The sequence below is a fragment of the Brachyistius frenatus genome, unplaced genomic scaffold, assembly GCF_029030835.1.
Source record: "Brachyistius frenatus isolate BFR_SWC_R1_liver_20210118 unplaced genomic scaffold, ASM2903083v1 Contig_188, whole genome shotgun sequence".
Taxonomy (NCBI): Eukaryota; Metazoa; Chordata; class Actinopteri; family Embiotocidae; genus Brachyistius; species Brachyistius frenatus.
This window is the reverse complement of record NW_027210787.1, coordinates 593085-620000: the sequence shown is the minus strand read 5'-3', so window position 1 is coordinate 620000 and position 26916 is coordinate 593085. Positions and strand designations below refer to the sequence as shown.

At 42.3% G+C, this 26916-nt stretch overlaps 1 protein-coding gene across 11 annotated transcripts in view; it reads left to right on the top strand.

Annotated features, from left to right (window-relative positions):
* The window catches only part of tnk2b (tyrosine kinase, non-receptor, 2b), a 58898-nt gene extending 34209 nt beyond the window's left edge, over positions 1–24689 (top strand). For 6 of the 11 annotated variants that reach the window (XM_069718235.1, XM_069718229.1, XM_069718230.1 and 3 more), the window contains 17 exons: positions 1803–1980; positions 3798–3868; positions 7608–7877; positions 8096–8248; positions 8642–8805; positions 10115–10234; positions 10584–10710; positions 10822–10968; positions 11199–11293; positions 12190–12384; positions 12690–12781; positions 14261–14305; positions 14676–15106; positions 15249–16475; positions 17916–18011; positions 20412–20542; positions 22045–24689. In XM_069718235.1, the coding sequence (XP_069574336.1) occupies positions 1818–1980; positions 3798–3868; positions 7608–7877; positions 8096–8248; positions 8642–8805; positions 10115–10234; positions 10584–10710; positions 10822–10968; positions 11199–11293; positions 12190–12384; positions 12690–12781; positions 14261–14305; positions 14676–15106; positions 15249–16475; positions 17916–18011; positions 20412–20542; positions 22045–22051 (3534 nt within the window). In that variant the 5' untranslated portion in view covers positions 1803–1817 and the 3' untranslated portion in view covers positions 22052–24689. The other 5 variants (XM_069718233.1, XM_069718234.1, XM_069718231.1 and 2 more) reach the window with 4 other exon arrangements.
* Positions 24690–26916: the final 2227 nt, after the last annotated feature.

The window sequence follows — 26916 nt, the reverse complement described above, 5'->3', positions numbered from 1 at the left end:
TGGGGAAAACTTTTTTTTGTAAAGTTGTAATAGTATGAACTGCAGCTCAGCCTGTACATGCCACATGGTAGGAGAGCCTTTGGCACAGCTCAGCCTGTAGAGGAGCAGCCAGACAGACCGTTGGATCATCTTTCTCAGGGTAAGAGTCAGCCATGATGCAGCAAAATGCAAAATATTGAGATGGATTCAAATGACTGCAGCTGTAGTTCATCCTAAAGCCACAGGCACTCGCTTTAACCTCGATCAGTGCATCCAGGTTTTTACATCATATTACCTTACAGGTTATTTGGTTATTTATTTGGCTGGTAGTACTTTTTTACTTTTGCTTCCAACAAAACATCAAAGAATGCTCTCACTGCGTGAAGTTTGGCAAAAACAATTGCACAAAACCTCATGCTGACTCAGAGAACCAAAGCCGCACATTTGGACATCGCAAAAAAAAAAGAAGACGTCGGCTGACTCAGTTTTACAGCCATTGGAATGAATTTGTATCACGATTAAACATCTGGTGTAACCGTCGGCGAGCGAACCCTCCCAGTAGATTGACCTCACGTCTAGAACTCATGGAAAATAAGGTGCAGTGTTTTAAGACTTTAATTTTAGGTGTGTATTGTGTGTGAGAAAGCATTCTCATTCATTAGGCAATAGGATGTGACCTCTAACCAAGCACATTCTGAAGTTTAAATGACAGAGAGGAAGCTGTGACCCCTGTGACACTTTCCTCTGGACCTTTGTAACCTTGCCTCAGCCAGCACAGGAAGTTCCTCATTCACAGTCTAATTACGACTCAGCGGAGTGACCTTTATGGCCCCCAAGCGTCCACCCTGAAGGTTTCCCTGTCAATCTCTGCTGATGAGGAATGTTTGTCATGCTCTGTGTCGATTAGGTTGATTTACAGGTTCACTGGGAATAATGCTCAGAGCAGGTGTAGATGGATCTTCTTCACGGTTCTTTACTCTAAATTTAACCGAAGTAACCGCCCCATGAAGAAGCCCATTGGGGTTTTAATCGGTTTTCAGTGGTAGTTTCAGGAGGTTACATTAAGTGGACAGTGATGGATGACGTTTTAAGCCGAGGTTTGTGCTTTGACATTGAAGATTGATGGTCGGACTCTGGATTATATGGAGGCATGTAGTATATAAATTGTGGTCAGATTGTTTTGGAGCCTCGTCTCTGTCTTCACTGACACTTATGGACACCAGATGTACATATTGCATCTCATGTACATCTTTTTTTGTTGCAGCACCGTGATATCTATGAACTGTCTACAGTAAGGCTACCAAAAATACAACTTTATATTTGTAGAAAGTATTTATTTGAGCTCTTATGATCTCATTTAAAAATTAAATTGTACCCTAAGTGGTTCATTAACAACATAGTGCAATCAATGACTCTGGTTGATTTAAAGTAAAATCAATCTACTTCTCGAGCCATTTGACAAACAGCTCAAGCTATATTTGGCCTCTTGTCCTCCATGACATTGCTTTTTTGCTCATTTGGACTACCCAGTCTTCTGTGTGTGTGTGTTTTAAAGTTGGGTACATGGCTGTTTATGACTGCATGGATTCTGATGTGAATTTCAGTGTGCCGAAGCAGGTATTTCAGTGTGCTATAAACAATTAGTGGGCAGGAAACAATGGCTCTGAGCTCAGCTTCCTCTCTTTATGGTACAGAAAACAATGACTGTGACTTTTTCGTTGGCTGTATTTAGCAGATTTTGGAGCAAGCACTGAGCAAAGGAGAATGAATACTGAATGTTGAATGATTTAAACTTAGTTTCCTTTATTCTTTTTGTTTCCCAGAAACTGGGCAGTAGCATGCAGTGTGAGGAGGGAACAGAATGGTTGCTGGAGCTGCTGATGGAGGTGCAGCTGCAGCAGTACTTCCTGCGGATCAGAGATGACCTTAACGTCACGCGGCTGTCACACTTCGATTACGTCAAGAATGAAGACCTGGAGAAGATCGGCATGGGTCGACCTGGTGAGACTGAATGTTCGTGTGTGTGTATGAGAGTCCAGGTTTTGTTGTACTAAAGAAAAAACATTAGTCGGCGAAGTAGGTTTTTTGTATAATTGTGTGTGTAGTCAACCCAAAGGCGGAATTCTAGTTCAGTACTGCTGGGATCCTTAAAAGAATCTGGGTTACAACAACATCACATCAGACTGAACATAATAAATGTCAGTGAGTCCGACCCAGCGTGAACCCTCCCACGTAGGCTGAAGAAATCCAAATATTTTGTAATATTTGGCTGAATCCAGGGGAGATGCCTCACAGTTCAAATGTCTTTAATGATCCTCTAACATTTCCTCTTATGCGTCCACCAGCACTTTATCTAATACTTTGGTTTGTGACCAAATACCTGCAAAACTAATGACAATCCCATCAGCCTCATTGCTTTGTGTTCAGTGCTAATTAGCAAACGTTCAGTAATCAGGCTAAGCTCAGGAGCTGAACCCAACAGCGACAGCTCTTAAGAGTACCAAGCCTACATGACATAGAACACGGTTTACATTATGGGATTTATTTTGAATAATCTAAGCACATGGTCTGAAGCGCAATGTTCAAGTGCATTTAGGATGTGTCCAAATCCACGTTTACTGGTTTAAAGGTGGATAATCTGAGCACAAACTAAGGTGCGTGGGTCACAAGGGTTGTGCTTGGTGTCTCATTTAACCACAGGTGTGTTTTCCCGTAAAAATCCAGGTTAGCCCTCAATTTGGCCGATTGCTGTCGTAAACACAGATTTACAAAGTGGTAAGAAAGACTGTCTCTCTGCAGAGGAAACAGATCAACAGACCAGGTTCACAATAATAATCTTTCACATTGCAATCTTTATGTCCTGCATGTTTGAGTCTGGCTGCGTGTCCCTGTGTATAACAAGAAGAGTGTATGCGCGTTGTGCATCCACCTGTGTAAGCGCATCTTTCCGTCGTAATAATGTGTGCATAAAATGACAGTAAAATACTGCGCCAGGACTCAGGACAGGTTTTTTTTTTTGTTGGTCAGTCACCACCCGCTGCCTCACAACAGCAGCACAGCAACGATTCGCCTGGCCAGTCCAAAATGTCCGTGACGAGCTGTTTAGCTGCTTGCATTAGAATGATAACCATAGACTGTCGATATTAGCTTTAAGCTCAAGCAGTACTTCAGTTCAACATTATGGATCTGATAGCTTGGCTGCGCACTCTTTAATTTGGTTTGGTTGTTTCTTTCAATAATCAGTTTGACAGAGTATCATTTAGCATCCTGTCATCTCCCATCTTCTCTAATTAACATACATGTCATCAAGTTAGAGTTACTTCATCTTCCCCAGTGCAGGGATACTGTCCTCCTCTCACACTGAAAACTGTAATTTCAGATCAATAACTAAAGCTTGATTAAAACTACTTTCCTGCAGCATGACTTTAGTGTTCATTAATGGCAGCGTGCCATTCGGCTCCCCCTCTGTGTAGCTGGAGCAAATCCTCCATCACTAAAACCCCTAATATCATTTTAAAGTTACAACTAGTAATTAGGTACAAAAGGAGGGGACACTGAAGTGCCAAATTTATGGTCTGTGGTGTGTGTGTGTGTGTGTGTGTGTGTGTGTGTGTGTGTGTGTGTGTGTGTGTGTGTGTGTGTGTGCGTGTGTGTGTGTGTGTGTGTGTGTTCTTATATTTTCTGCCAATTATGGGCGATAAATCAATATTTAGTAGACATCTTGATGGACCAACAGGAGAAGAAGCAGCAGCAGACTTTATTCTTTTGAGGATTTTACCTTTAACCGTGATCCCATTTGTCTCTTTCTCCTGATAAAGGGCAGAGACGCCTGTGGGAAGCTGTGAAAAGGAGGAAAGCCATGTGCAAGCGCAAGTCCTGGATGAGCAAGGTGACGGACACACACACACACACACACACACACACACACACACACACACACACACACACACACACACACACACACACACACACACACACACACACACACACACACACACACACACACACACACACACACACACACACATGCAGTAACAATTTATTATGGTACATGGTATGTTTGACAGTGTGTGGACAATATGGATTTATGGACAATACATAGGAGCAATCGAAGATTTTGACCACTTGTTTTGCAACACGTTCTGGAAGAATTTTGTCTTCATCAATTTTGAAAGGATATTAACACAGACAAATATGCTAGAATGCAGCCTACCCTGCAATGATGTCTGTTAATTTGATGCCAGTTTGCTGCAAACAGGAAGCAGTAGTGCTGTGGTTTTAAATCATGACATACAATACTTCACACTGGCGGCTTGTCAATGGTCACATGGTGTTTAAATAATGTCAAGGTGTTGCACGTCAATGTGACTGTCTATCTGGCTTCACTGAATCAGTCGTGAAGGTGATTCTGAACTGATTGTCTTCTTTTGTTTGGAAAAACTCAGATGCAAACAAATCTGTAGGAAACATTCCTCCAGGGAACACATAAGGAAGATGAGCACGTCCATATTCACATACAAACACACACACACAAGTAAAGTCACAGCAGCTGGTGACACACAGATTCAGAGCATGCTCCATTCACAGAAATGATTACCAAGTTTCTCGGTTCACAGATCACTGTGTGACGGTTTCTTTAGATGAAGTCTGTAAGACAAATTTAAGTATTTTCTACACAGGCTGACAAATACTCAAAGGAATGATTTGTGGCGAAGGAGAACTAAGGAGAAGCTGTCAGTGCTCTGTGTGTGTGTGTGTGTGTGTGTGTGTGTGTGTGTGTGTGTGTGTGTGTGTGTGTGTGTGTGTGTGTGTGTGTGTGTGTGTGTGTGTGTATCTGTTAGCTGTGTGTAGTCGTGGTGCCATCTATAATTACACCTGTCTGTTTCCGCCTCTGGCACCATCCTCAGATATAGTAGTCTGCTTCCTCAGCCAGCTGCGTGTGTGTGTGTGTGTGTGTGTGTGTGTGTGTGTGTGTGTGTGTGTGTGTGTGTGTGTGTGTGTGTGTGTGTGTGTGTGTGTGTGTGTGTGTGTGTGTGTGTATTTGCGTGTGTGTGCGCTGCTCTGCCATAGTCCGAATGGTTTGAATGTCCAGCCTCCTATTTGAAACCGACGGACCACAGCGTGCCCACAGAGAGGTGGTGTTTTTAAAAAGCTCTGCAGCATTATGTCATGTCTGGTCCAGCGTGAATGTGAAACCACATGCCGTTCGCTACTGTTTATATCCAGCCAGTCAAATATATTTGGCGGTGGGGATTCGTTGGCACCTCTTTTTCACTAATGACACTTAATCTCACTTAAAACTACATCAGCGATTCTTCGAGAAAGGCGGAAAATATATTGACTTTTATGTTAACTGCTAAGTCATGTTATTTTTTTACCTGACATGTCATTGGCGTGACATCATCCTCGGCAGCTGATGTCACCACCGCTTTCTGTGCATTCCTATTTTGGTAAACAATCTAATTCAGGGCCTCCAAACAAAGGTTTCCCTGAATGGCTCAAACACAGCACACACATTGTATGGGTTCAGATTTAAGGAAATGGAAAGGAACTCTCTCTCTCTCGCGCGCGCACACACACACACACACACACACACACACACACACACACACACACACACACACACACACACACACACACACACACACACACACACACACACACACACACACACACACACACACACACACACACAAACATATGTGTACAGACATATTCAGGCCACTTAATCTAATAGTACTTCCTAATGAGTACTTCCTAACAGCGAAGTCATTCCTGCTGTGTTGTCAGTACTTAAGCCAAGAGGCAGGACGTTTCTCCTTCCCCCTGATGATGATAAGTGTTTGTGTTCACTTGTGTGCTCCAGAGTTTTTTTTACTGACTGCGTAACCTTTGGCTCGTGTGCGGCGCATTCATTTTTCAACACATTTAAAGATATGACCTAAGTGTGCACAGGAGTGTATGTTTGTGTGTGTGGATGTTGAGGGCGGAGAGGCTGCTCCGTGTGTCCTCAGGCCCAGATAAGAGCCGATGGATCACTGTTTGGTGTTTTCTCTGTGAAAATAGGCCACACATGTCTGACCACACGGTCCTCACAGGCAGCACATACACGAAACGCATAGGTGCACGTTTACGACAGCAGAGGAGGAAGCAGGATGAAGAAGCCTTCCTGTTTATGCAGAAATATAAATTAAGCTTCTACTTTGAAGTTTCAGTACCTAAAGCAGAGTTTGCCTTGTGACTCTGTAGGTATGTAGAGGCCCCGCCAACGCTGACACCCCCATAAAAACCATAACTACACTGCGTGAGCCTGAGATGGCAACAGTAGCAGCTGCTATAGGTGTGAATGCGCCCGTATTTTTTTTTTTATTAGTGTGTGTGCCAGTAGTGATGGTTACTAAGTCATCTCCTAACTGCCATTGTTGCTAATGTCACAAAGTGAGAGAGAGAGTGTAAAAACTGTCTGATAGAGACGAACACTTGTATTTAGTGAGGTAGAAAGAAGAGGAGGGCAGATGAGAGAAAGAGACCAGGTCACTGAGCAGTAAAAGTGTTGGATAAAACACCAAAATTCCGCCTCATGAGCGCTTTTTCAACCCCCTAAGCAGCACATGGTTTATCCCATATTAACGGGTTATGGCCTTAGGTGCCCTCTAAAACATTCTAAGAACCTCAGCCTTTGTTTGAAAGAAACATCCTGAAACCTAAGTTTTTGTTTTTGTTTTTAAAACTTCACAGTTGTCAACGTTCAATTAAACCTTTAGCCTCTGAAAAAAAAAACCTTTGACAGCTTAAATTTTTTCCTAGAACTAGAGATTATTGCCTTTCCCCAATGTTCATTACCATGTATAAAAAAAAATCTGTAAACAACAATGACAAATAAATTACAAAAATTGTGGGACTGAACGAACAACAATAGATTAAACCTCTTATGGCTGGACTGTGTATGAAAGATTCAACCTATATGAGCATTAAAAGCATAGCGGAAGATGAACCAGTAATAATACAAATATTAGTTCCACTAGTTTTAATAATACTGAGGTTTTATAATACATTGAGGGCTTATAATTTGAAATGAAGGGTTTTTATTTGAAAGGGCTACAGGAAGTCACGGCATTTGGCCAACCAATAGTGTAACTTTTAGCATTTACTTTTTCAGGGACAGACATTCCCATCGAAAGGGTGTTTGCAGTCCAGCCTAAAAGTGGCCTCCACTGAAAAATATAATGGAACTGCAATAAAAAAATCATTATAAAGTCATCATCTACTGTAACTGAAGATGTAGATCAATGTTCTGGTGCAGCCTCATTGCATCTTCAGCCATAGAAGAAAGCATCATGCTTTTTGCCTTCCTGGCATTTCATTGGTCAGTTGTCTTGAAATGAATGGTTTTATCTATAACTCGCTCATGTCGTGTCCGGTTCTAAAGGGTGAGACATGCAAATGTCACACCTGGTCTTGAAGGGATATACACGTAAATGTCGCATCAATCTAAATGCGTTATGGTCCACACACTTGTTCATAAGCAGGTCACTACAGCATTTCTCCAAAACATAAACACACGTTTCCATTTTTCTTACCTCGCAGTCGGCTTCACTCTTGCTTTCCGTTCCTTTCTTTCTCTCCAGGTGTTTAGTGGGAAGCGTCCAGACGGAGGAGATTTCCCTCAGCAGAGCCAACCAGCCTCCTCGTTTCGTAAGCTGTCTCCAACGCCTCCCCTGGGCATGGGGGAAGGAGTCCTGACCACCCAGCCCATCGGCGGCGCTCCACTTGACGGGCAGCAGCAGGCTCTGACGTGCCTCATCCCGGAAAAGGACCTGACGCTGTTCGAGAAGCTCGGCGACGGCTCCTTCGGCGTCGTGAAGAGAGGAGAGTGGCTGACACCTGGAGGGAAGGTGGTGAGGAGATATATGCTTGTGACATTTATTCACAATTTAAAAACACTTTTATGTCGGAGAATTTTTCAAAAATAAAAAACAGTGCCATTAAAACATGTGGCTTGTTTGCATCTAGTGCTGATTTCATAATAAATAAGAGCAGGCACATAGATGTGTTAATGAGTTTCTGGTAATTTGATTAGAGTTTCTGTGAATGAAGTCTGTGTCTGGTTTTCCAGCTGAATGTAGCTGTGAAGTGTCTGAAGACAGACGTGCTCAGCCAGCCTGACGCTCTGGAGGATTTCATCTGCGAGGTCAACGCTATGCACTCCCTGGACCACCAGAACCTCATTCGCCTCTACGGTGTGGTGCTCACACACCCAATGAAGATGGTAGTGGACACGCATAAATGCGCACACACACAGGGAGGAATACACACTTAAAGACACATACAATAAATCACACAGACAGAACGCAGTTGTATGGTTGCTTTCTCTTAATGAGTTTACTTATTTCCTCTGCTGTATTTTTTATTGATACTTCCACACAATTTATGGACCATGTTATGATTACAACATTATATTTTCCTTTGTCTTTCACATATTCCTTCTCCTCCTCCTCTTCCTCCTCCTTTTTCTTCTTCTTTTTCTTCTTCTTCTACTCCTCCTCCTCCTCCTTCTTCTTTTCTGTGTCATCTCCTCTTCTTTCCTTTTGATTTTTACTCCTGTGTCCCTGCTTCCTCTTTTCACCCACTCTCTCTTTTTGTCTCTGATTTTATCCTGTAGGTGACAGAGTTGGCTCCTCTGGGTTCCCTGCTGGAGCGTTTGCGCTGCGTTCGCCCTCAGGGCCCCGTGTTGATCCACACTCTGTGCCAGTATGCCGTGCAGGTGGCGTGCGGCATGGCCTATCTGGAGCAGAGGAGGTTCATCCACAGGGACCTGGCAGCCAGGTAAAGGAAGGAGAGCTCCAGCAGCTCTAAGAAGGACAAAGAGGTTGGATTGTTCACATTTAGGGATCCTTTCACTGGTGTGGTGGATTATTTATATTACCTCTCCTTCTCCTCCACCCAGACATTTACAGGCCATTACAGGGAGACTTGGCCCGTGAGTTAAATGAGTCACTGGTTGACTGGCTGTAGTAGGTGGTCCAAGGTTTTGGTCCTGCCCAAATTAGTCACTTTTACTTAAGTGTTGACACCATGTGGATGTTTGAGAAAAACCTTAATGGTTGGTAGAAATGAGTCACTTTCCCCCATTAAAGCTGTGATAAAAATCGTAATGATTACACACAGCTGTTATAACACACCAAACATTAAGAAGATGAAGTCTGCTGAAGTCTTCTCACCTACCAGAAAGTTCATTTTACTACCAGGTTTATTTGATGTATCTCATACTTGATGTAAATGAAAATATGCATGGTATAAATGATGAAGGGCTGCATTCAGAGTGTGAACCTCCTCTCACTATTAACTAAGTATGAAACAGTTGGATCACACTCTAAATCAGAGGTGGCCGAATTTTTTCCTACAATGAATCTGGATTGATGGCTGCTCGCCAAAAATATATGCTTATGTTATGTGAAATTCCATTTCATTCAAATTAAATATATTTTGCAGAAAATTGTCAATTTAATAAAAAATAAAATGTTTGAATAATTCATATTTTACTCTTTAATAATAGAAATGTAATTATTTTGCATGAATTTTTGCCAAAAACCATCATCTTGCCAATTTTTTCTCCAGATTCTCTTGTCAGTGTGTCACTGCTTCGGTCTCTCATCTTGATCAGCAGAAGTCAGTGATGTAGACACACTATCAGACTATCAGAATTCTTCATAGATAAGACGTACGCCAATGTAATTTAATAGGGAAGTTTAACGGCATTCTATTGCTTCACTCTGCTGAAACTCATATTATGAACTTTTTAGCTGCACAAAATGTACGATACAGAGTCATTATGGTTAGGATTTGACAGCACTTAAGAATAAGGAGGATAAGTACAAGCTTGTCAAATGCCGTGGTGGACCAAAACAAAGAAGGTGCAGACCAAACTTGGACCAAGGGCCACAAATCGGGCTGCTCAAAATTGACCATTATCATATTAAACAATTAAAAAAAAAAAAAAAAAAATCACTAAAAATAGAAAGCAATTTCACTTTAATTTTTTAAGGTCAAGGTCCAGCAGTTCTGTTCAGTTCAATGTGTTTTTCTATATTAAAATGTACAGATAGTAGTTAAACACATCACCCTCTCTCTGCAGGAACATCCTGCTGGCCTCGGCTCACAGAGTGAAGATCGGTGACTTCGGCCTGATGAGGGCGCTGCCAAATAACCATGAGCACTATGTCATGCAGGAGCACCGAAAGGTCCCCTTTGCATGGTGGGTGGACTGATCGAGCAGCACAGTAACTAGAGCTTTCCTTGGACACATTACAGGGATGGATTGTAGTGGGTTTAGAGGTTAGGATGTGAACCTTGTTTATTTTACAGCCTGATAGTTTACAGAAACTTTCAATAGAGAAATCTGATTGGTTAAAGCTGCAAATGCTGTGTTGTTTTTACTCTTAAGCATGTACGATTTTAGTTTAGTTTCCAAATAATTCACTTTCCTTAATTATTATCTGTCAAAATTGCCCCCTTTAAAGACTCAATGAATCCAATCTTCCAGCCTGACATGTACTTTTAACTAATTTAAAAACTAATTTATATAATTTGATGTCATGTTGCAGGTGCGCCCCGGAGAGTCTGAAGACGAGAACATTCTCTCATGCCACAGACACGTGGATGTTTGGAGTCAGTCTCTGGGAGATGTTCACGCATGGCCAGGAGCCTTGGCTGGGTCTTAATGGTAGCCAGGTAAACAAACAAAGACAAACAAACTCTAATGTATTCAGTGAATTCACTCAAAATTACACTAATTTAGTCTTAATTTTTTTCTTTCTTTCTTTTCTCTTTGATGGACCTCAGATTCTCCATAAGATTGACAAAGAAGGAGAACGCCTCCCTAAGCCGGAGGACTGTCCGCAAGATATCTATAATGTCATGCTGCAGTGTTGGGCTCAGAAATCAGACGACAGGCCAACTTTTGTCGCCCTGCGTGAGTTCCTGCTTGAGGTACGGCCATCAGGTGTCTGTACATAGGGTTTAAATATGAGGGTTTTATTTGTGAACTGTAATATTTGACAAAGCAAAAGACTTGATGGTAATCTTAACACCTGTGTGAATCTATAAATGGACCTTTAGCTCCATCTAGTGGAGCTACTATGACAACAAACAACTTCCAACAACGGGACTCTCATAAAGATTTGTTGTGTTAAAGTGTCTTTGTGTCTTTGTCTTTTCAGACCATGCCGACAGACATGTGCGCTCTGCAGGACTTTGATGAGCCGGACAAACTGCTGATTCAGGTCAATGATGTCATCACCATCATAGAGGGGAGGTGCGTGATTAAAGTTTTAGACTGACTTTACCGAATACAAACATGGGGCAGTGGTTAACACTGGTGCTTCACAGCAATGAGGTCCTGCTTCCAGTTTCCTCTTACAGTCCAGCATGTTAATTGGGGACTCTAAATAGCTCCTAGGTGTGAATGTGTGTATTTCTGTCTCTGAGGTTGTGTTCCAGATGACATACTTCCCTTAGTACACTAACAGATGTTAGGACTCTTACTTGTGTGGTACTTGAATTTCGACAGTGTAGTGTTGTCTCAATCTGCACACTGCTGTTCTTCACTTACCGAAAATAACCATAGCATTTAAATGCATCACCCACCAATGTATCAGCTGTCTGTAATTACTTTACCCAGAATGAACGTGTTCGCATAAGACACATAACAAACACACTGATGGCTTCTGTCCAACAGCAGTATGGTTGCACTTCTTGAAAAATAAACACGTTTCTACGCCGGTCCAAAATAGCTGCAGCTTCCTCAGACGCCGTCATTTAAAATTTGTTTACGATGATGGTACCTCCCTTTCCACTATGTTGCCAAGATGCTGATCGCTGAGTGTGGAAAGTGTCCAGCACTAAATTTGTGGGTGCATCATGGAGACTTTAAATATACTGTAGTTCATCTGACAAAACAATCAGCCTCCAGGTGTTGAACATAACGATATTTTGACTAACATAGCTCATTTCTGCTTACTATTAAAATGTGTTAGATTTACTTCTTAAATTAACGCACTTTATTTCTCAATTTTTTCTTTCTTTTTAACTTGTTAGATGTGCAGTGGACTTATGTATAATCCCCTGCAGAAGTAAAAATGTAGCCCTTAACTTTCAGTGCCTGAAAAAGCTGGTCGTCCTGCCTCATACTAAATACTCAACATGTTTCAGGGCAGAGAACTACTGGTGGCGAGGTCAAAACAAGCGCACCCAGAAGATGGGACAATTCCCCAGGAATGTGGTGACGTCAGTGGCGGGACTGTCAGCACACGACATCAGCAGGCCGCTCAAGAACAGCTTCATCCACACGGGGCACGGAGACAGCAACCCTCACCACTGCTGGGGCTTTGCTGACAGGATCGACGAGTAAGGAACTGCTTTGTATTTGGATGTAAAATAATCAATAACACAATGCACCCAGAGAGGTTTCTACATGGCCCACTAAATGTAACTTTATCACGTTATAAATATGAATCATAATTCTGCCCCATGTCAGAAGTTCTTGGTAAAAGTCTGATTACTTTTTGTACTAATAAACACTCACCAATAGATGGCACTAGCATGCTTTTTTAAATCTCCACCAGCTTATTGCAAAGCTTTAACACAGAGGTCAGTTACATACAGTATGCTGACATTTACAGTGTGTACATCTGTCCCTCTCCTCCTTCCAGTTTGTACCTCGGGAATCCCATGGATCCTCCTGATGTTCTGGGTTTGGACCTCAGTGCTGCCCGGCCCACACAGCTACCGGGACGATCCAAGAGTGAGTGAAGGAGAAGAAACTTAGACCGCTCTACAGTCAGGACCACTTTAACTGACAAACACTACATACACTGGATGTGTATTGTTTGAATTGTAGTTGGACGAGCCACTGACTGACCGACTGCATGTTCAATGCAGCACAAAAGATTACTTTATCGTAACTTTAAATGCAAGTGTGTAAACACATCTTACACAACACGAGGAAATATAATGTTAGATTTAACTATTCAGTGTTTCCCAAGGATTTTTGTCAGCAGTGACGCTGTTGTGTGCGTGCAGAGCCTTTTTATACCCGGAACTGTATTTTCTCACACTGACAGTGGACTAATTTAAACCTTTTAACACCAGAAGGGCCTCAACACAACAAACCAAGAAAATGGGATGTTTTTTTTTTTTTTTTTTTTAACTAAAAACACAATTTTGTACCATTATCATTAAATTTGTATAAAAAAAAAACAGTTTTTCACAGTACACTCACATAATTGCGAGTAGAAAAGTGAAACAAAAAGGCTCTGATGAATTAAGCGCTATGCCTTGAAGTAATCCCAGTTTTCAACAAGATTAGAAATTATTTATATTTTAAATAGAGCAACAGCATTAATGTTTACAACAGCAAATTTACTATTTAAACTCAGGAATTCGCAGTGGTAACAAGTCAATACATAAATACATAATATATTTATGAAAATACTGAGTGAAGTTTAAACAGGATGAAGGACATATAAATCTGACAGCAGCTAAATTTATAATAATTTACCAGATTTAGGAATTCATGGCAAACTAAAAGAAATAGACTACATTCAAACAGCTTTTCTTTTAGCTTATTCATAATTATTAGCTATTAGTTTAACCAGTGCGCTGTGGCTGTCCAGGCAAACCTGATGAGAATATCATGTTTCTACATTTTGATGCTTATTGGATCAGATTCTTTGACAAAGTACTGATCAGCTTTCCCTCACGAAAGTTTTATTGCACTTTAAGTAAAGAGTGGAGCGGTCTCTGATTCGAGTAAAACACTTTCCCTTCAGCTGGTTCGCTGTCTCCACCGCGGCCTCTCTGCTGTCTGTGGTCCAACAGAGACACAGAGAGCAGAGAGCACAGAGAGGAGAGGCTGCAGTCAGCTGTGATCATCTACAATGTGAAATTTCTGCTGTGGTGTTCATCGTTTTAGCTGCCGTCGAAAGCATTGAGGGGAAAACGCTGCTGTTTCTTCTAGTTCGTCTGTACACTGATACTGGACACCTGCTATTAAATTACAAAGTGATCAGACTCAATATTGGATTATGGATTTACATTGTAAGGTTATGATGTTGCAAAGACCACCAACTGTACCAGCTGTTTCTTTTATCCTAACAAAGCTTTTTATGCAATCTGATATTTGCTTGTTTGTTTTCTTTCTCTAATCTTACTATGTTTGCTGCTGTTATTTTTTCCTTCCTCTTTGTTTCTCTTTTGGCTGCTGGTATTTTAATTTTTCCAGAGGAGCCTCCTCCCCGTCCTCCTCAGCCAGCAGTGTTCATCAAGAGTAAGTCTGGTTTCTCTCAGCAGCTCCTCACCCATTGCTCCTGCCCTCTCTGTTCCCTCCTAGCTCCGCTTCTCAAAGGTAGAGCCCCATGTTTTTGTTTTTTATATCTCCTTTGCCTGTCTTTGCGGTGGTTCTGTCATCTACTTGTTTCCTTTCCGTTGTGCCTCCATCTTTCCACCTCTGTGTCCCTCTAGCAGGTGTGCAGTGTCCTTGCTGTGCACTGTAGGACTAACCTCACACTTGGAGGCTGTTTTTTGGAGCAGTGTGTGTCTTGCAATTTGCGGTGACAAGTGATTTTTAAGAGCTTTGGTGTCATTGCTCTCCAACGTCATTCAGTGATATAATGAACGTCGTGTGTTTTTATCTCCAGAACCTTGCTATGATCCAGTAAACGAGGACGAGGACCTGACCTCCGCGGGACAAAAGAGGTTATCGCTTCGGAAAACCGGTTCCGTCAAAGGCCTCAAACTGAAACCGGCTGCGTGGGTCTCTGCTTCCAAACAGGGGAGTGGCAGGACTTCGGGCCACAACCCCAACAGCGAGGTGTCCCTTATCGACTTTGGGGAGGAGTTCCCCCCATCCGCACCCTCCCCCTCCCCCGTGGTCGAAATTCAGATGATCCCTTTGTTGGCCAGGCTGGCGTTGCAAGCAGAGAACATTCTGGATAAGACTCCACCTCAAAGCCCGTCTCGAATGCTGCCTCGCCCCCTTCACCCCACGCCGGTAGTGGACTGGGATGCGCGGCCGTTACCACCGCCTCCAGCCTACGATGATGTAGCCCAAGATGAAGACGACATGGAGGTATGGTGGCACAATTAACTAACATTTAATGGAAGTGGGGTTATTTCCGTTTATCGTCCTTTTATGTTAGATCCAAAGAAGGATGAACTTAAGTTGTAAATTGTTGAAGGTGAAATATGTTAAATTGTCTCTCTCCTCACAGGTGAGCTCCATCAACAGCTTGGAGCTGCTGCATGAAGAGGAGCAGAGTGACGTCTATCATCCCGATGAAGCTCCCTCCTCTGGTCACAAGGTGGAGGCTGAGGCTCTCGTCTCCAGAGGTCCAGACAGACCGGGCCTGGAGGACAACCTCTTCCTTCCCAGCAGGCAGAGCCAGAGTCTGTCCACCTCCTTCTCCCAGTCTGCAGAGATCTTCCAAGAACTGCAGCAGGAGTGCATGAGGAGGCTCAACGTACCGACGGGCAGCGCCCATCGCTCGTGCTCGCCGTCCTCAGCCTCGTGTCCCCAGACTCCCCTGAACCCCCAGACCCTGGAGGGACATCTGCAGAGTGGGCTCTCTTCCAGTGAGGAAAAACCCCAGATCCCCCCACGTGTACCCATCCCCCCGCGCCCTGTAAAGAGGGGCGACTACACCTCTGCTCGCTGGTCAAGGGACCTTTCCCTCTCTCCAATGCCGGCAGACACCACAGAGGACGTTTCAGGTACGGGCCCGGACCAGCCGCCTCAGATCCCGCCCAGAGACCCTTTGTCTCCGCCGGGCTCCAGAACTCCCAGCCCCATGGGTCTGGTGGTGGGCTCCCCCCAGCAGAGACTCTACTCTGTCAGCCCCGCCTCCATGCAGGCTCCCCTCACAACCTGCCCCTCCACTCACACCTACAGCTCCTACCTCTCCACCTCTCCAGGTAAACTCATGCCTACTACGCACAGCTTTGCCTCAGATCCTAAATATGCTGCACCCAAAGTGATCCAGGCCCAAGCACAGGGGAAGGACCCCGCCAGCAAGGGCCCCTGTATCCTCCCCATCGTCCGCGACGGGCGCAAAGTCAGTAACACCCACTATTACCTTCTGCCAGAGAGGCCGCCGTACCTCGATCGATTTGACCGCTTCTTCCGGGAGGCGGAGAGCCTTCCTGCCGGCGACGTGGAGGACAGACATGTGCGGCAGGCGAACACGGCCACCGTCAGACCCATGGTGGTCAACAGTCAGACAGCCGGGGGACACGCCCAGGGACAGGGGCTGGTCCAGCCGGGCGAGCTGAAGGCAAACTTCTCCTCCAATAATAACAGCAGTCTGGGAGGGCCGCGGTCAGGGATGAAGACATCAGTTAGTCTCCCTCGCGTCTGCTCAGACGGGCTGACGGCACCAGTGGTCACCGCCTCCTGTGCCAGGACAGACGCAGGAGGGAGCTCGGCTGACAGGGTCAAACTGGTAAGGTCGGACGTATTCGGACAGCATAAACACTGTAATTAAAGTGTGCAGAATATCATTTATTGCATGTGTAATTAAAGTTCTTATGATGGATGTGAAACCATTGCAGCGGGACAGTTTACCTGTTACATGCATTTGACCTCACGTTCTCCTTAATGTCACTCTGATACTTTAAATGAGGTAAAAAGAGCTGACCTTAACTCGACAGTCATCTGTTCTCAGTGCTTCATTATCAGTGTTCAGAAGTAGTGGTTTAAGACAGTTGATAAGCAGACTTTACATGTGATGTAACCGTGTACAGTGTATATTTAATGAATGGTTTGTGCGACTCCTCTCAGCTGAAATTGCCATTCAGTGAAGTGACACAGTTAATGTGGCTTTTGAATGCAACGGCTTTGTTGTCTGTAAGGAAGCGTGTGCGTGTGTGTGTGTGTGTGTGTGTGTGTGTGTGTGTGTGTGTGTTTGTGTGTGCGTACAAATTTGTGTTTCCCTTTCTGTTACACTGAGAAAGAGTGAGAAATTTGCAGACTTTGGCCCATAAAGTAGGAGCTTCTAACTGCTCTTATCTGTTGAATTGAGTAGATTACCTCTCCATTCAACTTTAGATCATTATTAGAATCAAATCATGATTGATGCGTAGCAGCATTATTTTCAAACTGGAGCTGAAAACTCATTAGATCAGACTAACTAAACAGAAAATTCCATCTGACTATTCTCTCAGTACAAAATTTCTAAAATCATGTTCATAACTTATTTGAAATATACCAGTGTTCCTTGGGAGACAAAGGCCAATATTAACTTTGGCTGAGAATCGAATCTGAAAGAGGAAGAAACCAAAGTTCGATTGGTTTCCTGATGCCGGCCGATTGTGAAACCGACTGAACTGGAGTCAGACTCACTGGCAAACCCTGAAGGCTCCACATTGATCTGGCACTTGGCATTTAGTAGAACATACTGCAATCTTTGGCCGCACACGAGGAGCAGTGCAGCGAGACCGTGGGAGCGTATATAAAATACACTGCAGAGGAGGACAATGCGAGACAGAGACAGAGACAGAGACGTGCACTCGACATTTAGCAGCTGTAGTGTTTGAAATATCATAAGCAGCAGGAGCTGGCGATGGATGATATTGTTAATATGGGTATCAATCAAGTTTGTGCCAATTAAAAAGAAATGATGATGCCGCCATGAAGTCCCACCACACAGTGTGTTATCTCGGCAAAATTCGAGTTAGTTTAAGGTAGAGGTGAAGCTAAAAGTCGGCTGTGAGTCTTTAAAGTTTATACAAAGTATTAATCTCGGCTAATACAATTGATTTCATCCCAAAGGGAAAGAGGTGCTCCTGATGTTTATGATGAAAGTCATGCTGGGAATCAGAGCCAGGAATTCAAAGCACGTCTGGATGTTGCAGAGACGTAACGGGATCGTTGTGTGATGCAGGTGCAGGAGGCGGTTCACGGCGTGACGATAGAGGAGTGCCAAGCCGCCCTCCAGAACCACAACTGGAACGTCCAGAAAGCTGTGCATTATTTAAAGGTGAGAGCCGTTATATTTACGCGATGGGAAATCTTACGCTCCGTGGACACTCAGTGAAAGCCCTAAATCTGCTGTTCTCACTATAAGCGTTCACTAATAACAACAATAGATTGTTTTCATAAGGGTACTGTACTGTGAGGTAGTAAAATGTTGTCAGACAACATTGTTAAATAATAGAAATAAAGTTAAGTTTATATTTTTTACTCAGCTGGTAAAATAGAAAATATATTTATTTATCTCAAATTGATTAAAGAACTAAATCCATTTTATTTGACAATCTATCTGTCTATCTTTTACCAGTTTTTTTAAAACAATTTTTATATATAATCTATCAGCTTCCTGGTTTTCCTTTTTTGTCTTGTTACACATTTAATCATTTATTTCTTATTTCAATATTTCCAAGTTTTCTTCATGCTTATAATAAGATGGGCGTGTCCATGGTAACGATTGGTTCAGGCTGTGCGTGTGTGCTTAAATTAGGGATATACAGTATCCTGTTTGTGTGTGTGTATCACGAGTAAAGAAATCCTGTAGCTAACTGCACAGAAAGTACCGGTAGATGAAGAAAGTCTGTTCAGCAAACTGTCATCATGCAGCTGCTCCAGTGAGCAGGTAACATTAGTCATGTATATACTGCACTGCATGCTGCTGGAGTCACAGCACAATAGAAACTCTTTAGCTGGCACATTAACACTAACAATGTTGGCCTGATAATGTTTCTTGGAAGTTCACAGACTCTTTATCTGTCTTCATCACGCTTTATATCGGTCTGCCTTTTGGACTGCAACTGTCTTGCACATTTTAGAGATCATAATATCAAAAGAATCTAACACTACAATAATAACACAATAATAAGGTGCAGCACCCAATTGCTTTTTCACAGCATCTACGCCACTATAGCAGAGATGCCCAAATTCTTTCTTGTGAGGGGCCGACAATTTATCTGGATGGAGGGCAGCGGGCCAGAAATACATGTTTATGTTATGTGAAAAATACATTTCATCATAAGGTAAAATATTTGACAGAAAATGTACATTCTAAATCTAAAATAAAATTTCAGAATACGACCAAGTCAAATGCCATGATGTGCCCAAACAAAGAAGGTGTGGCTCAAACTGCGCTGCTCTGCTCTAAAGCTTCACTGCAAGCTTTGTTAAATGTTTGGTGATTATAATTTTTATGGCAAACAGAGCATTTTTTTATATATATGTTCTGTAATGATTAGATTACAGAATTACATGAAAATGTAAGAGTTTTTACCTCAGCACCTAAACCCTCCAAAAACATAGGAAAACACTAACACATCTAATAAATAAAGTTTGTAAAAGCAGTGAATCAACTGCTAAAAAGACAGGAAGCTATCAAAATGGGAACCTTCTTTTTTTTTCGAACTGATTGAGAGTAAAAAAAAAAAATTGCTTTACTTGTTTTTACACGTTATTTCAATGATTTAATTACCTATTCGAATTGTTTTATACCAGGGGTCTCCTACCTTTTTTCCTCTGAGAGCTACTTTGACAAAATGAAAGTGTTCCTCGGACACTGTACCATTTATTCACATAGCTGAGCTCCACCAAACCAACAGAATAAACCTTTTTTATGTGAACAATAACAAACTGATAGTCAACACACACATGGGACTGGTTGAATACCCCTGTACACTCTCAAAGTGCAACACACACTTTTTTTTTTTTTTTTTGACTAAAAGAGAAGCGAGACCTCGGTGGTAAACACTGCTGTGTTGCAGAGGGATCCGCTGAGATCCAGTTCACTGCCTCCCAGGTCACACCTTGACTCATTCTCTGTAATAACCCTTTTTTTTGTGCAGGTTGTAACTGCAAACAGATACTCAGGGAAACTTTGTGAATGTAATTTTCCCTTTATAAGTTCATATGAGGATAACGTAAGAGAACTGGGTTCGTCCTTAAGGGAGAATCAGGACATCGTTGCTTCAGTGAGCAGACTATAAATAACAAAAAGCATATAGACACTGCTGTGTCTACAGCCATCTTCAACGCCCTCTTAACTAGCTGTGCTCAGACCCACTGTGGCAGGATGGAAGATGTGTTTGGACGATAGTGGGCACGAGGGAACACTTGAGTGTTCCTTGATAGTGGTGGCAAAGCCTATAAGATAAAGAAAAATACAATTCAATTCAATTCAACTTTATTTCTATAGCGCCAAATCACAACATAGGTTGTTTGAACAGGGATCTGTGCTTGTAACACAGACGGGGATCATTTTATACTCACTGCCGCTCCAGTCAGGCTTACATTAAGGAGCACAAAAAGATAGAAATCGGTTTCCTATTGAGACCTGACAGTGTGACCCTTTGTTATTGTTGCACATCATCTCTAACTCCTCTTCTGTGTGTGCTGTCCGTTATCTGTCTGTGTGCAGGTGGAGCAGTTGTTCTGTTTGGGTCTGAGGAGCAGGTCAGAGTGTCTCAAGCTGCTGGAGATGTGTGAGTGGAACCTGGAGGCGGCCAGCACTCAGATGTTAGATAGCTACGGATCCACGACGAGACATAGGTACAGCTTTGTGTCATCACAAAGAATCTATTCATTTAAATGGCCTGTAATGACTACTCACCTGTTCTGACTTTACACAGCAGCCAGAGCCTTTAATCTACATTTAAAACACGCTCCAGACATGTAATCTTACGTCTGTGACAGTAAAGCCCGCTGAACACTGATTGGGACATTGTTTCCGGAAATTGAATCCAGTCACCTTTGACCTTGTCCGTCGCGCTGCACGAGGCCAGTTCTGTCATATCTGTCGTTGAAGAGCACACCATTAAAATCTGCTTCCTGGTTCGGCTGCTGCAGATTCTCCAAATATATTGTGACTGCAGGTTCACCTCCTGCATACACAGAAAGTAGACACCCAGCAGTATAATGCAATGAGAAGGCTGGTGTGCTCTGTTAATGAGGCTCATTTTTAGCTGCTACACTGGGAAAGTTTTCTGTTTTGTTCAACTCCTCTATAGGATATAGTTTGGAAATTGTTTTTTTTAATGTTTGAACAACTGGAAATATTCTTCTCTGAACGGGGCCAAACAGCATTTAGATGGTGTGAGTTTATATTTAACTTCTGATGGCAGAAATTTATAAAAAAAAAACCAAAAAAACATTGACGAAGCCCTCTATATGGCCGCATCAATCAGAGATATGAGTTTCGTATCTTATTTCGTAAATGGTCACATCATACTGAAAGTTGGACAGAAAAGACACACAAGTTTGTTGATTCTCAGTAATCATACATCACATGAACAGCAGAACACTGAATCTCCTTTAAACTCAGACGTCTACTGTCATCTTAAAGTCTAAAGATGTTCAAAATGGTGTACTTACATACGAAAACTATTTTGATTGCATAGGTGCGTTCACGCTAACAAGTATGGAAACATGCCGTGCACAACAAGTACCCGGATGGTGAACTCACACAGTCCAAAAATGTTGCGTAAAAGCTGGACACTTTCCACACTTAACAGTCGCAATCTTGGCTACGTAGCGGTAATGGAGGGACCGCCGACGTAAAGATTTTCAAATGAAGGCGTTTGAGGAAGCTGCAGCTGTTGTAGAACACCTCCCAAAGTGTGTTTTTACAAGTACCACCATACAGCTGTTGGACAAAAGCCATCCGTGTGGTTATCGAGTGTGTTAAACAGAGGACACAAAAACACGTTCATTTCTGTGTAAAACAATTAAAGCTGTAGTTGGCAGGTGACGCATTCAAATGTTACCGTTATTTCTGGCGAGTGCAGAACAGCAGGGTATGGTTTGAGACAATACTACCCTGTTGACGTTCAAGTACTACACAGGTAAAAGTACTATATGTGAGTCTACTAAGGGAAGTAAATCACGCGTTGTCCCCTTAATGTGAATCTCACTTAAGAAGTCTTGAAAGTTGAAGTCTCTTGCAAGACAATATAAAAGACCATTGAAGTTAATGCAGCAGGGTTTAGCATTTCATCTCATGATTTCATCTCATGATTTCCTCAATCTAACCTGAAGCGTCTTTATATTTGCAGATGGTGACAGAAATCTCCAGCTGCTGAGCTCTGATTGGAACTTCATCCTCAGTAAAACATCATCAGAGGAGGTGAATCTTCTTCCTGACCCTTTCTGTTTGACGCCTCAGCTGCACCTCCGATCAGATCACTGTAATGTGAGGAAGGAAGATTCGAGCACAAACTTCATTACGGCTCCGATCGTACTCACCGCGGATACGAAGGAGAAAAAAAACAACAACTGGGACATATTTTGACTTTGGTCTGAAAGTTCTGTGATTGTTGCACTTAAGGAATCAAATACAGGCATCCACCATTCAAATGACCCACCGGTCCTGAACCTCGTCACCCTGACAGATCCTCACGGTGTCACAGACTCTGGGTGCTGCCACACTCTGATGTCAGATCCTCTCACTGTAATCGTCACTGCCGCAGTTACACTGTTGATCAGTGAGACACTTTAAGCGTTTCTTCTGTAATGGCATTAAAAAGACAGTTTGGAAGTGAATACGAAGAAGACAAAATGAGACAACGAGCACAATCAATATACACAATAGCACTTTCTCAATAAAAAAAAAAATAAAGGTCCACAAGTCAGAACAAGAACACATACAGTTTACTGAGAAACTCTCCATGAACCTGACTACCGTCTAGTAACGACCAAAAAAAGTCACATCCAAGCACAATAAAATTTAATTGACTGTTGATGGAGATAACTTTGCCCAAAGAGGGGTGGAGATATGAAGATTGTCTGCTGCTGAAACCTTGTGGAGGAAAGGGAAGCTGTGCAGAAAGAAAACAGCTGCAGAAGAAACATCCGCAGTGGAAAAAAAAAAGCACCGATAAATGTAGAGTTTGGAGAAGAGAGTCCATCACAACGCCGTGCAAAGAACTGAAAGGTCGAAGCAGTACAGTGTTGACCTGAATCAAGACAAAAAGACTGGAGAAGCAGTTTGTTCACTTCTTTTGAACACGTACAAAAAAGTAATTTATATTAAGGGTTTAAACAATATACTCTTTACAAAGGAGGCATGTATGTATTTGTGACAACTGTATTAATATATTATTTTAATATATTTTCAACATAATCCTCAGAGACAACAGAAGACTGTTATGTCCATTACTGGTCACAGCATTTTTGAATTTGAATTTTCTCCTTCTTAACTACTAAGAAAAAGGAAAAAAAGAAAATAAAAAAAGGGGGTGGGGGCACATCCTGTCAGTTGAAAATTCGTCTAGCCCAAACACGGTATAGTCTTTCCTCATTTCCTCCCTCTAAGCACTTTGCCCACTTAGACCTCCTGTGCATCATCAGCTGAAAGCTCCTGCCAGCGCGCTGCTTTCTGTGTGCACCCAGACTACGTTGGCAGCTAATAACAGCAGCGGAGTGAAATTTACCCAAAGGCACACATCCTTTCCCATAATCATCACTTAAAACCACAACTACAATAATTTGGTCAGCAGCTTTAGGGGGACTATAATTTAAAACTGGGAGGATGCGTCAGCTCAAGGTGAGCTCGGCACCGCATGTGACAATACATCTTCTGACTGTCCTGTCACAGCAGAGCCAGTCAACACGGAGAACATTTGGGGCCGTCTGGGTTTTTTTTTTTTTTTATTATTCCAGTGTTTGAGCACTCTACTGACAGGAAGAGGACGTAAAAGGCATTCCACAAACTTTGACTTCTAAAATTCACTTTTAGCGAGTCAAATAATACTTTACAGACCCCTGATCTCTCTGGTGCTCCTTTTTGTAGAAAAAAAAACTCTCTTTACTAAGTAGTACCCGTTTTTAGAATTCAAATATAAACGTGTGTGTGGCCACATGTCAGCCCTGCCGCCTCCATATGTCCAACAAACCCTCCAGTATGTGACACGATCTGTTTGAGCACAAACTTCAAATGGCCTCTGAAAAAGTGATTATAAAGCCACAGCAAATCAAGAGAGAGTTTGGAATATATTTCTAAAGGACGTCCAGGACTGATTTGGGAAGACTACTCCCAGTAAAAAGTTTCCTCCTGTGTGCAATAGGGCTGTAGAATCTGTAACCTCCCAGCCTGTCCGTCCATCCCGTTGTGAAATTCTCCTAATTAAATGCCATGGAAAGACTGTTTTCAGTATAAAATGTGTGTTGTTTCAGTTTCCCTCACCAGAGTAAGTTAAAGTTGTCCTTAAGCACTGATTCAGGGTCAGTTTTTCCATTGATCCCTGTGATGTAATGTGTTGAAACTGATAGAAAAACCAGTGTGTGAGGACAACTGGATGTGCAGGCTGCCTCCACAGTCTCTTCATGTGTTGTTTGTCTTCATACCAAGCTGCTGTAGATGTATTAGAAGGACTGAAGTGAACCTCGTGGTGTTTTTGATCGATCCAAAGCGACGTTCTCCTGTTGTGGTGTTGAAACATGTTGAGTTCTGTTTCCAGTTGTTTGTCGGATCTGTTTCTTCAGAAACGAGTCTGCTATTTTAAACTCATTTATTTCATTGTTTTGCTGTTTCTCCTGAAGTTTCTTCCTCATTTCTTTGTATCTGCTCCCCTGAATGTGTTTAGCTATAAATGCCTACTGTACAGTTGGTTTTCATTCTTTCCCTCCTTCTGGATTGATGGAAATGAAGTTCATGCTGCCGAATTTATAAATGTATTTTTTATTAAAGAATTATTTTTTACTTTTTTTCTTCTTTGTATTTACTGACCTCCACACACTGCACTCAGATTGATTACTATAACGGACACTTCAGTGTTTCTGTACTGTTTAAAGGAGCAGCGTGTAGGATTTAGTGGCATCTAGTGGTCAACTAGACACCCCTGGCCTCACCTTTTCCTTTCAAGTGTGTAGGAGAATCTAAGGTCGCTAAGAAAACCGCAAAAAAAACCAACCTCTCTAGAGGTAGAAACATAGCGGTGCAAAAAGGCACTTCATAAAAGAGGACCTGTGGCCTGGTGTATAATTAGTCCACACGTAAAACGTTGCATTCGCTGGTTTCCACGCACCCAGTCAGATGTATAAAAATGAACATGACGTGAGAATGTGCATGCCGTGCCGCAAACTCTTGTCTTGTACTGTAACTTGCCGATTTAAACCTGCAAAGTGCTGAAACTTACCAAATGTTTCAAAATGAAGTTTCCACTCCAGTTTCTGTGATATGTCGTCTATGAAAAAACACAATTATGTCCACTGATCCACCATTATAATTTAAACATGGATGTGGATAATAACATCGGAAAGACCAAAATCAAAACAGATTTGTGAATAAACACGAGTCCCACCCTCTGTAACTAAAATAAGATATGATGGTGTTAAATGAACGAAAACAGCCGCTTAGGAACTAGATAAAGGCACCATCTTTATATGCCTCACAGATGAAATGCCTGACTCTGGCAGCAACAAGATTTCCAGGGAAAACGGTCGTTTTCTCTGTTTAGGCTACGTGACTTGGAGATATTAACACGCTTCAGGGTCTGTATTCAACAATGTTTAGTTTTAGGTGATTCCACACTAATGAAAACATAATTATGAATATGATATTGCTCTTCCCTTAAACCTTTAATATTAATTACAACAGCCAAGTAAAGGAAACCTGTGTTTTTAGGACGCTCATATAGTTTTGTTACTTAACGTCTTAAGCTAGAATGTTTTGACAGTTTCGTTCTTCTGTGTTTCAGCATATGATCAGTTTAAAATAAAAAATATGGAGACAATCTTAAAGGAACTACGTCACAGCCACACTGCAGACGTTTGAGCAACCCTTTTGAATCCAAATTGCAGAGGGTGCCTCCAAGTATTTCTATGTTTGCATGATTCACAGGCAAAAATACAGTCATCTGACTGAGTTTGCAGCCGTTAACCTTTTTTAAAATGTCAACAGTAAACAGCAGTGTGGAATCCGGCGTGTACTTCTTATAAACGGCAGAATCAAGGCCAGTCTTTTTCACAAGAAGCGTTCAGCCAGTGAAAAGGGAAATGATTGAGCAGACGAGGGGCAACCACATCTGAAGCCTGGTATTCAATTTCTAGGGAGAGACGTCAGCTGGACCAGAGGAGGGTTTCAAATGCAGAACAACATCCGGTAGTTTTCCATCAGAGATTGGAGTGAAATTGTTCAAGTGTTTGACTGGAATGTGTTTATGAAGGAGACACGAGGAGGAACTTGGTAGACATGCCTTTCGTTTTGTCAATGAAACAGGCTGAAAACGTCACTAAATGAGTTACACACACCAACGTTAAAGGGAAACATGTCATTGTTTAGCAGGACAACAATCATAAACATACAACCAAAGCAACCAAAGAGGTTGTCAGGATGGCAAGATGAAATATCTTATACTGGTCGAATCAATCGGTTGATCTAAATCCAACCTGACTAAAGGCAGAAAGCACACAACAAACAAGAGCTGAAGCTGTCTGCAGTGAAGGCAGCGGCAGAGAGCATCACATTCAGATACAAAGCCTCTGCCCACGACTCTGACCTCAGACAGTCACTGACTGCAAAAGATTTTCCACAACATATTAAATATGATAATTTTGTCTGACTTCATCTGGATCTGTCCAATTACTTTTGAACCTGTAAACTTTGGGCTCTATGTGTTAAAAAGGCAATATCTCCCAGACATTTCTTTCTGTATTGACGTAAACCAGCTCAAGATAAAGCTGAGACTTGTCGCTTTCATGCAGTATCCATCATCGTGTTTCAACACTGTGCTGAAATCAGAGCCTGCAGAGCAAAAATGTGCAACTATCCAAATATTAATAATTACAGCCTGGACTGTATGCTTCTAAAGTGCTGAGGCTCACAGTTGCTCTGAGCTAAATGCTAACGCAATAATAATAATGATATCCTGCTGATCTGTAGTGGGTACATAACGTGTGTAAACACAAAGTACAGCTGAGACTCACGA